Genomic DNA, 13,988 nt, shown 5'->3' on the forward strand with positions numbered 1-13,988 from the left:
ATCGTCACACATTGGGGTCTGTATATAAAACATTCGATGGACGATCGTCACACATTGAGGTCTGTATATAAAACATTCGATGGACGATCGTCACACACATTGGGGTCTGTATATAAAACATTCGATGGACGATCGTCACACATTGGGGTCTGTATATAAAACATTCGATGGACGATCGTCACACATTGAGGTCTGTATATAAAACATTCGATGGACGATCGTCACACACATTGGGGTCTGTATATAAAACATTCGATGGACGATCGTCACACATTGAGGTCTGTATATAAAACATTCGATGGACGATCGTCACACATTGGGGTCTGTATATAAAACATTCGATGGACGATCGTCACACCATTGGGGTCTGTATATAAAACATTCGATGGACGATCGTCACACATTGAGGTCTGTATATAAAACATTCGATGGACGATCGTCACACATTGAGGTCTGTATATAAAACATTCGATGGACGATCGTCACACACATTGGGGTCTGTATATAAAACATTCGATGGACGATCGTCACACATTGGGGTCTGTATATAAAACATTCGATGGACGATCGTCACACATTGAGGTCTGTATATAAAACATTCGATGGACGATCGTCACACACATTGAGGTCTGTATATAAAACATTCGATGGACGATCTTCACACATTGAGGTCTGTATATAAAACATTCGATGGACGATCGTCACACACATTGAGGTCTGTATATAAAACATTCGATGGACGATCGTCACACATTGAGGTCTGTATATAAAACATTCGATGGACGATCGTCACACATTGAGGTCTGTATATAAAACATTCGATGGACGATCGTCACACACATTGGGGTCTGTATATAAAACATTCGATGGACGATCGTCACACATTGGGGTCTGTATATAAAACATTCGATGGACGATCGTCACACATTGAGGTCTGTATATAAAACATTCGATGGACGATCGTCACACACATTGGGGTCTGTATATAAAACATTCGATGGACGATCGTCACACATTGGGGTCTGTATATAAAACATTCGATGGACGATCGTCACACATTGGGGTCTGTATATAAAACATTCGATGGACGATCGTCACACATTGAGGTCTGTATATAAAACATTCGATGGACGATCGTCACACATTGGGGTCTGTATATAAAACATTCGATGGACGATCGTCACACACATTGAGGTCTGTATATAAAACATTCGATGGACGATCGTCACACATTGGGGTCTGTATATAAAACATTCGATGGACGATCGTCACACATTGGGGTCTGTATATAAAACATTCGATGGACGATCGTCACACATTGAGGTCTGTATATAAAACATTCGATGGACGATCGTCACACACATTGGGGTCTGTATATAAAACATTCGATGGACGATCGTCACACACATTGAGGTCTGTATATAAAACATTCGATGGACGATCGTCACACACATTGAGGTCTGTATATAAAACATTCGATGGACGATCGTCACACACATTGGGGTCTGTATATAAAACATTCGATGGACGATCGTCACACACATTGGGGTCTGTATATAAAACATTCGATGGACGATCGTCACACATTGGGGTCTGTATATAAAACATTCGATGGACGATCGTCACACATTGGGGTCTGTATATAAAACATTCGATGGACGATCGTCACACATTGGGGTCTGTATATAAAACATTCGATGGACGATCGTCACACATTGGGGTCTGTATATAAAACATTCGATGGACGATCGTCACACATTGGGGTCTGTATATAAAACATTCGATGGACGATCGTCACACACATTGGGGTCTGTATATAAAACATTCGATGGACGATCGTCACACACATTGAGGTCTGTATATAAAACATTCGATGGACGATCGTCACACACATTGGGGTCTGTATATAAAACATTCGATGGACGATCGTCACACATTGGGGTCTGTATATAAAACATTCGATGGACGATCGTCACACATTGGGGTCTGTATATAAAACATTCGATGGACGATCGTCACACATTGGGGTCTGTATATAAAACATTCGATGGACGATCGTCACACACATTGGGGTTTGTATATAAAACATTCGATGGACGATCGTCACACACATTGGGGTCTGTATATAAAACATTCGATGGACGATCGTCACACATTGGGGTCTGTATATAAAACATTCGATGGACGATCGTCACACATTGGGGTCTGTATATAAAACATTCGATGGACGATCGTTACACATTGAGGTCTGTATATAAAACATTCGATGGACGATCGTCACACATTGGGGTCTGTATATAAAACATTCGATGGACGATCGTCACACACATTGAGGTCTGTATATAAAACATTCGATGGACGATCGTCACACATTGAGGTCTGTATATAAAACATTCGATGGACGATCGTCACACATTGGGGTCTGTATATAAAACATTCGATGGACGATCGTCACACATTGGGGTCTGTATATAAAACATTCGATGGACGATCGTCACACACATTGGGGTCTGTATATAAAACATTCGATGGACGATCGTCACACACATTGGGGTCTGTATATAAAACATTCGATGGACGATCGTCACACATTGGGGTCTGTATATAAAACATTCGATGGACGATCGTCACACATTGGGGTCTGTATATAAAACATTCGATGGACGATCGTCACACATTGGGGTCTGTATATAAAACATTCGATGGACGATCGTCACACATTGGGGTCTGTATATAAAACATTCGATGGACGATCGTCACACATTGGGGTCTGTATATAAAACATTCGATGGACGATCGTCACACATTGGGGTCTGTATATAAAACATTCGATGGACGATCGTCACACATTGGGGTCTGTATATAAAACATTCGATGGACGATCGTCACACATTGGGGTGTGGTGGTATATTCTGGATGATCTCCGGCTCCCTCTAGTGGTCACCATGTTGTATTGGGGTCTGATATCCATCAATGAGGACATATAACGTGTTGTGACCACTAGAGGGAGATCACAGGAATAAATATGGAGGAGATTTGTCCCCGCCCCCGAGGGTCAGGAAGAAGTACTGAGGGGTGGATTGGGGGGTAACTAGGGGGAGGCTTAAATTCTTAGAAGTCACACAGAGGTGAAAGGTCACAACACATAAGGGGGTTACTCTGCCCAGAACAGCCAATCAGGTTCCAGCTGCTGTCTGCCCAGGGAAGTCTCTGATTGGCTGTTTTGGGGAACACACAAGATTTATTCATGAGCTCCATCACACCCCCAGTGGGAGATCCAATGACCTGTAATGTGGGCGGTCCAATGACCTGTAATGTGGGCAGTACTGAATGTGGGCGGTCCCATGAGCCGGGATGGGTGGTGGGCGGTCCCATGAGCCGGGATGGGTGGTGGGCGGTCCCATGAGCCGGGATGGGTGGTGGGCGGTCCCATGAGCCGGGATGGGTGGTGGGCGGTCCCATGAGCCGGGATGGGTGGTGGGCGGTCCCATGAGCCGGGATGGGTGGTGGGCGGTCCCATGAGCCGGGATGGGTGGTGGGCGGTCCCATGAGCCGGGATGGGCGGTCCCATGACCCGGGATGTGTGGTGGGCGGTCCCATGACCCGGGATGGGCGGTCCCATGACCCGGGATGTGTGATGGGCGGTCCCATGACCCGGGATGTGTGGTGGGCGGTCCCATGACCCAGGATGGGCGGTCCCATGACCCGGGATGTGTGGTGGGCGGTCCCATGACCCGGGATGGGCGGTCCCATGACCCGGGATGTGTGGTGGGCGGTCCCATGCCCCGGGATGTGTGATGGGCGGTCCCATGACCCGGGATGTGTGGTGGGCGGTCCCATGCCCCGGGATGTGTGATGGGCGGTCCCATGACCCGGGATGTGTGGTGGGCGGTCCCATGACCCAGGATGGGCGGTCCCATGACCCGGGATGTGTGGTGGGCGGTCCCATGAGCCGGGATGGGCGGTCCCATGACCCGGGATGTGTGGTGGGCGGTCCCATGACCCGGGATGGGCGGTCCCATGACCCGGGATGTGTGATGGGCGGTCCCATGACCCGGGATGTGTGGTGGGCGGTCCCATGACCCGGGATGTGTGGTGGGCGGTCCCATGACCCGGGATGTGTGGTGGGCGGTCCCATGACCCGGGATGTGTGGTGGGCGGTCCCATGACCCGGGATGGGTGGTGGGCGGTCCCATGACCCGGGATGGGTGGTGGGCGGTCCCATGACCCGGGATGGGTGGTGGGCGGTCCCATGACCCGGGATGGGTGGTGGGCGGTCCCATGACCCGGGATGGGCGGTCCCATGACCCGGAATAACAGGCAGAACACAGAGTTGTAGACACGGCACTTTATTCACAGACTCGGGGGGGAGGGGCGAGGTCAGGATCTCTTCTTGCTCTTCCCCACCACCTTCCCCGGGGTCACCGCCGGGGTCACCGCCTGGTAAATGCCGGAGGAGATCTTGTTGACGTAGTAGAGATCCACCACAGAGAAGATGAAGCTGAGGAGGGAGAAGAGGGGGCGTGGTTATTGAAAGCAACAGCCAGCCAATTATAAATCAACCTTTAACTTATCCTGAAGGAAAGCCCTCCCCCTCTCTGCGCTCAGCCAATCAGGAGTGAGGTGTACATGCAGTGTAGAGGGAGGAGCTTAGAGCATGCAGGGAGTGGACAATCCGATTGGACAATCTCTACACTCTGGGCGGGATGTAGAACCATTTGTTAAGGCGGGACTCCGCATACATAATAATGTAAATCTACTGGAGATTGTCCAATCAGATTGGAATGTGGGCGGAGTTAGCTTTGGATGGCGAGGGGAACAGTACAATGTCTGTCAGGTTTTATCTTCCTCCATGTCCCCCCTGGGAGGATTTCCCTTTACTTCCTGTCCCGGAGACACAACAGGAAGTGGGGAGGGGGGGGAATTACATCAGAAAAAGTGTCCCCATTGGAAGATTCCTCCACTGTCAGTCTCGGGTGACACCAGAATAACGAGAGGGCGAATCTCCCCAGTGGGGACACAGACAATAAACCCCCCCGCCCCAAACTACTGACAGGAAGTCAGCGGTGTGCAGGAAATATCCCCCCCCCCATGAAGGGGGCGGGGCTCTGGTACTCACCATGTGGTGACACAAACTCGATGGACCAATCCGGAGGCAAAGAGAGCGATGAAGAGACAGACGAGGACTGGAAGAGAAACCAGAGGATCAGCATGACAATCCCATCACCCGCCCCTCCCCCATGGAGACTCAGCCCTCCCGGGGACACGCCCCTCCCCCATGGAGACTCAGCCCTCCCGGGGACACGCCCCCCCCCCCATGGAGACTCAGCCCTCCCGGGGACACGCCCCCCCCCCCATGGAGACTCAGCCCTCCCGGGGACACGCCCCCCCCCCATGGAGACTCAGCCCTCCCGGGGACACGCCCCCCCCCATGGAGACTCAGCCCTCCCGGGGACACGCCCCCCCCCATGGAGACTCAGCCCTCCCGGGGACACGCCCCTCCCCCATGGAGACTCAGCCCTCCCGGGGACACGCCCCCCCCCCCCATGGAGACTCAGCCCTCCCGGGGACACGCCCCTCCCCCATGGAGACTCAGCCCTCCCGGGGACACGCCCCTCCCCCATGGAGACTCAGCCCTCCCGGGGACACGCCCCTCCCCCATGGAGACTCAGCCCTCCTGGGGACACGCCCCCCCACTCCTCAGAAAAACCATGAAGTGGTGGCACTTACCCTTCCTGATGACACCATAAGGGGCGGTACTATCCCTCCCCCGGGGACACCATAAGGGGGGCGGTACTATCCCTCCCCCGGGGACACCATAAGGGGGGCGGTACTATCCCTCCCCCGGGGACACCATAAGGGGGGCGGTACTATCCCTCCCCCGGGACACCATAAAGGGGGCGGTACTATCCCTCCCCCGGGACACCATAAAGGGGGCAGGTACTATCCCTCCCCCGGGACACCATAAAGGGGGCGGTACTATCCCTCCCCCGGGGACACCATAAGGGGGGCGGTACTATCCCTCCTCCGGGGACACCATAAGGGGGGCGGTACTATCCCTCCCCCGGGGACACCATAAGGGGCGGTACTATCCCTCCCCCGGGGACACCATAAGGGGCGGTACTATCCCTCCCCCGGGGACACCATAAGGGGCGGTACTATCCCTCCCCCGGGGACACCATAAGGGGCGGTACTATCCCTCCCCCGGGGACACCATAAGGGGCGGTACTCTCCCTCCCCCGGGGACACCATAAGGGGCGGTACTATCCCTCCCCCGGGGACACCATAAGGGGCGGTACTATCCCTCCCCCGGGGACACCATAAGGGGCGGTACTCACCTTCCGGGAACACTTTGGCCTGAAAGCCTTTTCCGAATATGAGGCTCTCCAGGTTATTGAAGGCCTGAGATGTGAGTTAAGGAGAACTCCGCCTACAAACAGATCACACAAATCCTACATTGTGGGGGGAGGGGGGGGGGACTATGTACAATGTGGGGGGAGGGGGAGGGAGGACTGTGTACATTGTGGGGGGAGGGGGGACTATGTACAATGTGGGGGAGGGGGAGGGAGGACTGTGTACATTGTGGGGGGAGGGGGGACTATGTACAATGTGGGGGGAGGGGGACTATATACATTTGGGGGCCTCTGAGGTAGGGGGTCTCATTTATCCCCAGGATGTCATCACGATTTAGAGTCTTCCTGTAATATTACCCCTGTGCTGGAGAGGCCCCTCCCATTGCCTGTCATAGTGGAACGATAGGCCCCTCCCATTGCCTGTCATAGTGGAACGATAGGCCCCTCCCATTGCCTGTCATAGTGGAACGATAGGCCCCTCCCATTGCCTGTCATAGTGGAAGGATACGGTGAGGGAGAAGAAGAAGATTCCGGAGCCAAGCATTCCTCCCAGGATGGTCAGCCACTCCGAGGACGCCAACTGACGGCTGAACATCTGCATCCCGGCGAAGAGCAACAACGCCACCAACGAGGAGAGCGCCAGAGAGATCCCCGTATTGACCGCTAGAGGGAGACAGAGAGATGACATCATCACAACCAGCCAATTACAGCACATATGGGGCTGATCCCCATCCATTGACACAAAGATGCAGATTCCTCATCATGTGATGCTACCTGACTCCTCCTCCACGTTGGGGGGAGGGGATGGAACAGAGCGTGATGAGAACGATGGCTCCTCCCACACCCGATGAAGTCATGTGACCAGAGATGAGACCACACCCCCAGACATGTATGTGGTGGAGGATGCGGGCGAGTCACATGTCAGTACAGTGTATAGGAGGGGGTGTGTCCTATATGTGGAGGGGAGATCACACTATGAGGACGGCTCTATCATACACACCGCAATGTCTGAGCTCCATCATCCACCAATCAGTGCAGAGTTGAGTTGAGAGCCAATCACAGCTCTGTGTTCATCTCTCTCACTCATCATTATTTATGAAGAAAAGAGATGGAGGTGATGGCTGTACTGTATGGAGGGGCGAGACCCATCACCCATCTCTTCATCAATGCATCTATTCTTGCAGCAGGTTCCATACACGGTACAGACGCTGCAGCAGGTTCCATACACGGTACAGACGCTGCAGCAGGTTCCATACACGGTACAGACGCTGCCGCAGGTTCCATACACGGTACAGACGCTGCAGCAGGTTCCATACACGGTACAGATAATACAGCAGGTCCCATACACGGTACAGACGCTGCCGCAGGTTCCATACACGGTACAGATAATACAGCAGGTTCCATACACGGTACAGATAATACAGCAGGTTCCATACACGGTACAGACGCTGCCGCAGGTTCCATACACGGTACAGACGCTGCAGCAGGTTCCATACACGGTACAGATAATACAGCAGGTTCCATACACGGTACAGATAATACAGCAGGTCCCATACACGGTACAGACGCTGCAGCAGGTTCCATACACGGTACAGACGCTGCAGCAGGTCCCATACACGGTACAGACGCTGCCGCAGGTTCCATACACGGTACAGATAATACAGCAGGTTCCATACACGGTACAGATAATACAGCAGGTTCCATACACGGTACAGATAATACAGCAGGTCCCATACACGGTACAGACGCTGCAGCAGGTTCCATACACGGTACAGACGCTGCAGCAGGTCCCATACACGGTACAGACGCTGCCGCAGGTTCCATACACGGTACAGATAATACAGCAGGTTCCATACATGGTACAGACGCTGCCGCAGGTCCCATACACGGTACAGACGCTGCCGCAGGTCCCATACACGGTACAGACGCTGCCGCAGGTCCCATACACGGTACAGACGCTGCCGCAGGTCCCATACACGGTACAGACGCTGCCGCAGGTCCCATACACGGTACAGACGCTGCCGCAGGTCCCATACACGGTACAGACGCTGCCGCAGGTTCCATACACGGTACAGACGCTGCCGCAGGTTCCATACACGGTACAGATAATACAGCAGGTTCCATACACGGTACAGACGCTGCCGCAGGTCCCATACACGGTACAGACGCTGCCGCAGGTCCCATACACGGTACAGACGCTGCCGCAGGTCCCATACACGGTACAGACGCTGCCGCAGGTTCCATACACGGTACAGACGCTGCAGCAGGTTCCATACACGGTACAGATAATACAGCAGGTTCCATACACGGTACAGATGCTGCAGCAGGTTCCATACACGGTACAGACGCTGCAGCAGGTTCCATACACGGTACAGATAATACAGCAGGTTCCATACACGGTACAGACGCTGCCGCAGGTTCCATACACGGTACAGACGCTGCCACAGGTCCCATACACGGTACAGACGCTGCCACAGGTCCCATACACGGTACAGATAATACAGCAGGTTCCATACACGGTACAGACGCTGCCGCAGGTTCCATACACGGTACAGACGCTGCAGCAGGTTCCATACACGGTACAGATAATACAGCAGGTTCCATACACGGTACAGATAATACAGCAGGTTCCATACACGGTACAGACGCTGCCGCAGGTTCCATACACGGTACAGACGCTGCAGCAGGTTCCATACACGGTACAGATAATACAGCAGGTTCCATACACGGTACAGACGCTGCAGCAGGTTCCATACACGGTACAGATAATACAGCAGGTCCCATACACGGTACAGACGCTGCCGCAGGTTCCATACACGGTACAGACGCTGCAGCAGGTTCCATACACGGTACAGACGCTGCAGCAGGTCCCATACACGGTACAGACGCTGCAGCAGGTCCCATACACGGTACAGACGCTGCCGCAGGTCCCATACACGGTACAGACGCTGCCGCAGGTCCCATACACGGTACAGACGCTGCCGCAGGTCCCATACACGGTACAGACGCTGCCGCAGGTTCCATACACGGTACAGACGCTGCAGCAGGTTCCATACACGGTACAGATAATGCAGCAGGTTCCATACACGGTACAGACGCTGCCGCAGGTCCCAAACACGGTACAGACGCTGCAGCAGGTTCCATACACGGTACAGATAATACAGCAGGTTCCATACACGGTACAGACGCTGCAGCAGGTCCCATACACGGTACAGACGCTGCCGCAGGTTCCATACACGGTACAGACGCTGCCGCAGGTCCCATACACGGTACAGACGCTGCTGCAGGTCCCATACACGGTACAGACGCTGCAGCAGGTTCCATACACGGTACAGACGCTGCCGCAGGTTCCATACACGGTACAGACGCTGCAGCAGGTCCCAAACACGGTACAGACGCTGCAGCAGGTCCCATACACGGTACAGACGCTGCAGCAGGTTCCATACACGGTACAGATAATACAGCAGGTTCCATACACGGTACAGACGCTGCAGCAGGTCCCATACACGGTACAGACGCTGCCGCAGGTTCCATACACGGTACAGACGCTGCCGCAGGTCCCATACACGGTACAGACGCTGCTGCAGGTTCCATACACGGTACAGACGCTGCAGCAGGTTCCATACACGGTACAGACGCTGCCGCAGGTTCCATACACGGTACAGACGCTGCAGCAGGTCCCAAACACGGTACAGACGCTGCAGCAGGTCCCATACACGGTACAGACGCTGCCGCAGGTCCCATACACGGTACAGACTCTGCAGCAGGTCCCATACACGGTACAGATAATGCAGCAGGTCCCAAACACGGTACAGACGCTGCCGCAGGTCCCATACACGGTACAGACGCTGCCGCAGGTTCCATACACGGTACAGACGCTGCCGCAGGTCCCAAACACGGTACAGACGCTGCCGCAGGTCCCATACACGGTACAGACGCTGCCGCAGGTCCCATACACGGTACAGACGCTGCCGCAGGTCCCATACACGGTACAGACGCTGCAGCAGGTCCCATACACGGTACAGACGCTGCCGCAGGTCCCATACACGGTACAGATAATACAGCAGGTCCCATACACGGTACAGACGCTGCCGCAGGTTCCATACACGGTACAGATGCTGCAGCAGGTCCCATACACGGTACAGACGCTGCCGCAGGTCCCATACACGGTACAGACGCTGCCGCAGGTTCCATACACGGTACAGACGCTGCCGCAGGTCCCATACACGGTACAGACGCTGCCGCAGGTCCCATACACGGTACAGATAATGCCGCAGGTCCCATACACGGTACAGACGCTGCCGCAGGTCCCATACACGGTACAGACGCTGCAGCAGGTTCCATACACGGTACAGATAATGCCGCAGGTCCCATACACGGTACAGACGCTGCCGCAGGTCCCATACACGGTACAGACGCTGCCGCAGGTCCCATACACGGTACAGACGCTGCCGCAGGTCCCATACACGGTACAGACGCTGCCGCAGGTCCCATACACGGTACAGACGCTGCCGCAGGTCCCATACACGGTACAGACGCTGCCGCAGGTCCCATACACGGTACAGACGCTGCAGCAGGTTCCATACACGGTACAGATAATACAGCAGGTTCCATACACGGTACAGACGCTGCAGCAGGTTCCATACACGGTACAGACGCTGCCGCAGGTCCCATACACGGTACAGACGCTGCCGCAGGTCCCATACACGGTACAGACGCTGCCGCAGGTCCCATACACGGTACAGACGCTGCAGCAGGTCCCAAACACGGTACAGACGCTGCAGCAGGTCCCATACACGGTACAGATAATACAGCAGGTTCCATACACGGTACAGACGCTGCCGCAGGTCCCATACACGGTACAGACGCTGCCGCAGGTCCCATACACGGTACAGACGCTGCAGCAGGTTCCATACACGGTACAGACGCTGCAGCAGGTCCCATACACGGTACAGATAATACAGCAGGTCCCATACACGGTACAGATAATACAGCAGGTCCCATACACGGTACAGACACTGCCGCAGGTTCCATACACGGTACAGACGCTGCAGCAGGTTCCATACACGGTACAGACGCTGCAGCAGGTCCCATACACGGTACAGATAATACAGCAGGTCCCATACACGGTACAGACACTGCCGCAGGTTCCATACACGGTACAGACGCTGCCGCAGGTTCCATACACGGTACATATAATGCAGCAGGTTCCATACACGGTACATATAATGCAGCAGGTTCCATACACGGTACAGATAATGCAGCAGGTTCCATACACGGTACATATAATGCAGCAGGTTCCATACACGGTACATATAATGCAGCAGGTTCCATACACGGTACATATAATGCAGCAGGTTCCATACACGGTACAGACACTGCCGCAGGTCCCATACACGGTACAGACGCTGCCGCAGGTTCCATACACGGTACAGATAATACAGCAGGTCCCATACACGGTACAGACGCTGCAGCAGGTTCCATACACGGTACAGACGCTGCCGCAGGTCCCATACACGGTACAGACGCTGCCGCAGGTCCCATACACGGTACAGACGCTGCAGCAGGTTCCATACACGGTACAGACGCTGCAGCAGGTTCCATACACGGTACAGACGCTGCAGCAGGTTCCATACACGGTACAGATAATACAGCAGGTCCCATACACGGTACAGACGCTGCCGCAGGTCCCATACACGGTACAGACGCTGCAGCAGGTTCCATACACGGTACAGACGCTGCAGCAGGTTCCATACACGGTACAGACGCTGCAGCAGGTTCCATACACGGTACAGATAATACAGCAGGTTCCATACACGGTACAGATAATACAGCAGGTCCCATACACGGTACAGACGCTGCCGCAGGTTCCATACACGGTACAGATAATACAGCAGGTCCCATACACGGTACAGACGCTGCAGCAGGTTCCATACACGGTACAGACGCTGCCGCAGGTCCCATACACGGTACAGACGCTGCCGCAGGTCCCATACACGGTACAGACGCTGCAGCAGGTTCCATACACGGTACAGATAATGCAGCAGGTTCCATACACGGTACAGACATGGCCTCCACCCCTTCCTACCGTTGGTGTTCTGTCAGATTAGGCAACCCGTCAAATCTTGTAATGTAAATGACATTCCGTCACAGCCATCTTGGTACACCCGCACACCGCAGTAAGCTTACAGTTTGAAGTCGCCAAGCGGACATCTTTTTGCACCCACCGGAGTCTGGCATGTCACCCTTTATTTTACCACTAATCTCGGCTTATATTGTGAAATTCAGTGTTCAGAAATCCGTCAGACTGATTGGATGTTGAATAATAAAAGCAGCTGTGTTCTGTCCGATTATCAAACCTGTGAGATCAGAAGGTTCACCGCCGCCTTCAAAATTCAACATCTAAACAACGAGACGGATTTCTGAACACCGAATTTCACCATATAAGCCGAGATCAGGGGTAAAAATAATCGGGACATGCCAGACTCCGGTGGGTGTAACAAGATGGCCGCTGACGCCTTCTGACTGTATCCTCACAGTGGAGAAGTGCCGGGTGTAGGAACACATGGCGGGAAAATCTGATCCCATCACTTCCTGTTGTGTCTCTGAAACCGGAAGTGAGGGGATATCTCCCCAATGGGGACACAGACAGGGGGTCTAACCCTCCATTACTCCTTCCAACATGGAAAACTAAAGTGTGAGATCAATCCTCCCATCCAATATCCGATCTATAATCCATACACATCTATCAGGGGGGGGGGGGGGGGGGGGGAGGGGGAGCTGTACTCCTAAAAGGACCCCCCACATCCATTGTACAGGAAATACATCATCCAATCTATGACTGGGGACACCCCATAACTCCCATCCCCCCTCCTCCACACACCGATCACACCACAGACACCATCCTCACCCATCACTGTGATCTCCACCGACCGACTCCGACACCCGGGACACCTCAGCACTCCGCCAACCCCGCCTACTACTCCACACCGACCCCGCCCACTACACCCCGCCGCCTGCATTCCACACAGCGACACCGAGCGGCCGGAGGTCAGTACTACACCCCGCCCACACATCACTGTATACAGTATATACACCCCATCTACACACCATCCAATCCCTCCATTATATCCATATAGCCCGCAATTCCTACATTGTACCCCAGTACACCCCAATTCTAACCAAATACCCCAAATACTACCTAATTCTAACTTAAACACTCAACATAATCCAATACCTTCTCATTATACCCCCAATACACCCCAATCCCCCCTCTGTCCTTCTATTATACCCCAATCCCCCCCTCTGTCCTTCTATTATACCCCAATCCTCCCTCTGTCCTTCTATTATACCCCAATCCCCCCTCTGTCCTTCTATTATACCCCAATCCCCCCCTCTGTCCTTCTATTATACCCCAATCCTCCCTCTGTCCTTCTATTATACCCCAATCCTCCCCTCTGTCCTTCTATTATACCCCAATCCCTCCTCTGTCCTTCTATTATACCCCAATCCTCCCTCTGTCCTTCTATTATACCCCAATCCTCCCTCTGTCCTTCTATTATACCCCAATCCTCCCTCTGTCCTTCTATTATACCCCAATCCTCCCTCTGTCCTTCTATTATACCCCAATCCTCC

General features: G+C 53.8%; 1 protein-coding gene across 1 annotated transcript; it reads right to left on the reverse strand.

Annotated features, from left to right (window-relative positions):
* Positions 1–4,333: 4,333 nt before the first annotated feature.
* Positions 4,334–13,407, reverse strand: KRTCAP2 (keratinocyte associated protein 2). The gene is made up of 5 exons (XM_073610368.1): positions 13,264–13,407; positions 6,862–7,016; positions 6,339–6,402; positions 5,120–5,186; positions 4,334–4,501 (listed from the first exon to the last, which is right to left on the reverse strand). The coding sequence occupies exons 1-5, from the start codon at positions 13,373–13,375 to the stop codon at positions 4,381–4,383; spliced, it is 519 nt and encodes a 172-aa protein (XP_073466469.1). The 5' UTR covers positions 13,376–13,407; the 3' UTR covers positions 4,334–4,380.
* Between the last annotated feature and the right edge of the window lie 581 nt (positions 13,408–13,988).

Source organism: Aquarana catesbeiana, linkage group LG13 (genome assembly GCF_042186555.1).
Source record: "Aquarana catesbeiana isolate 2022-GZ linkage group LG13, ASM4218655v1, whole genome shotgun sequence".
In the NCBI taxonomy this organism is placed as follows: Eukaryota; Metazoa; Chordata; class Amphibia; order Anura; family Ranidae; genus Aquarana; species Aquarana catesbeiana.

Coding starts and splice junctions, on each gene's coding strand:
- KRTCAP2 (XM_073610368.1), bottom strand. CDS start 13,375: ATGCAGGCGGCGGGGTGTAGTGGGCGGGGTCGGTGTGGAGTAGTAGGC. Junction 7,017..13,263: donor GGTGGAGATCACAGTGATGG/GTGAGGATGGTG, acceptor GTCTCCCTCTAG/CGGTCAATACGGGGATCTCT. Junction 5,187..6,338: donor GGCCAAAGTGTTCCCGGAAG/GTGAGTACCGCC, acceptor TTTCTCTTCCAG/TCCTCGTCTGTCTCTTCATC.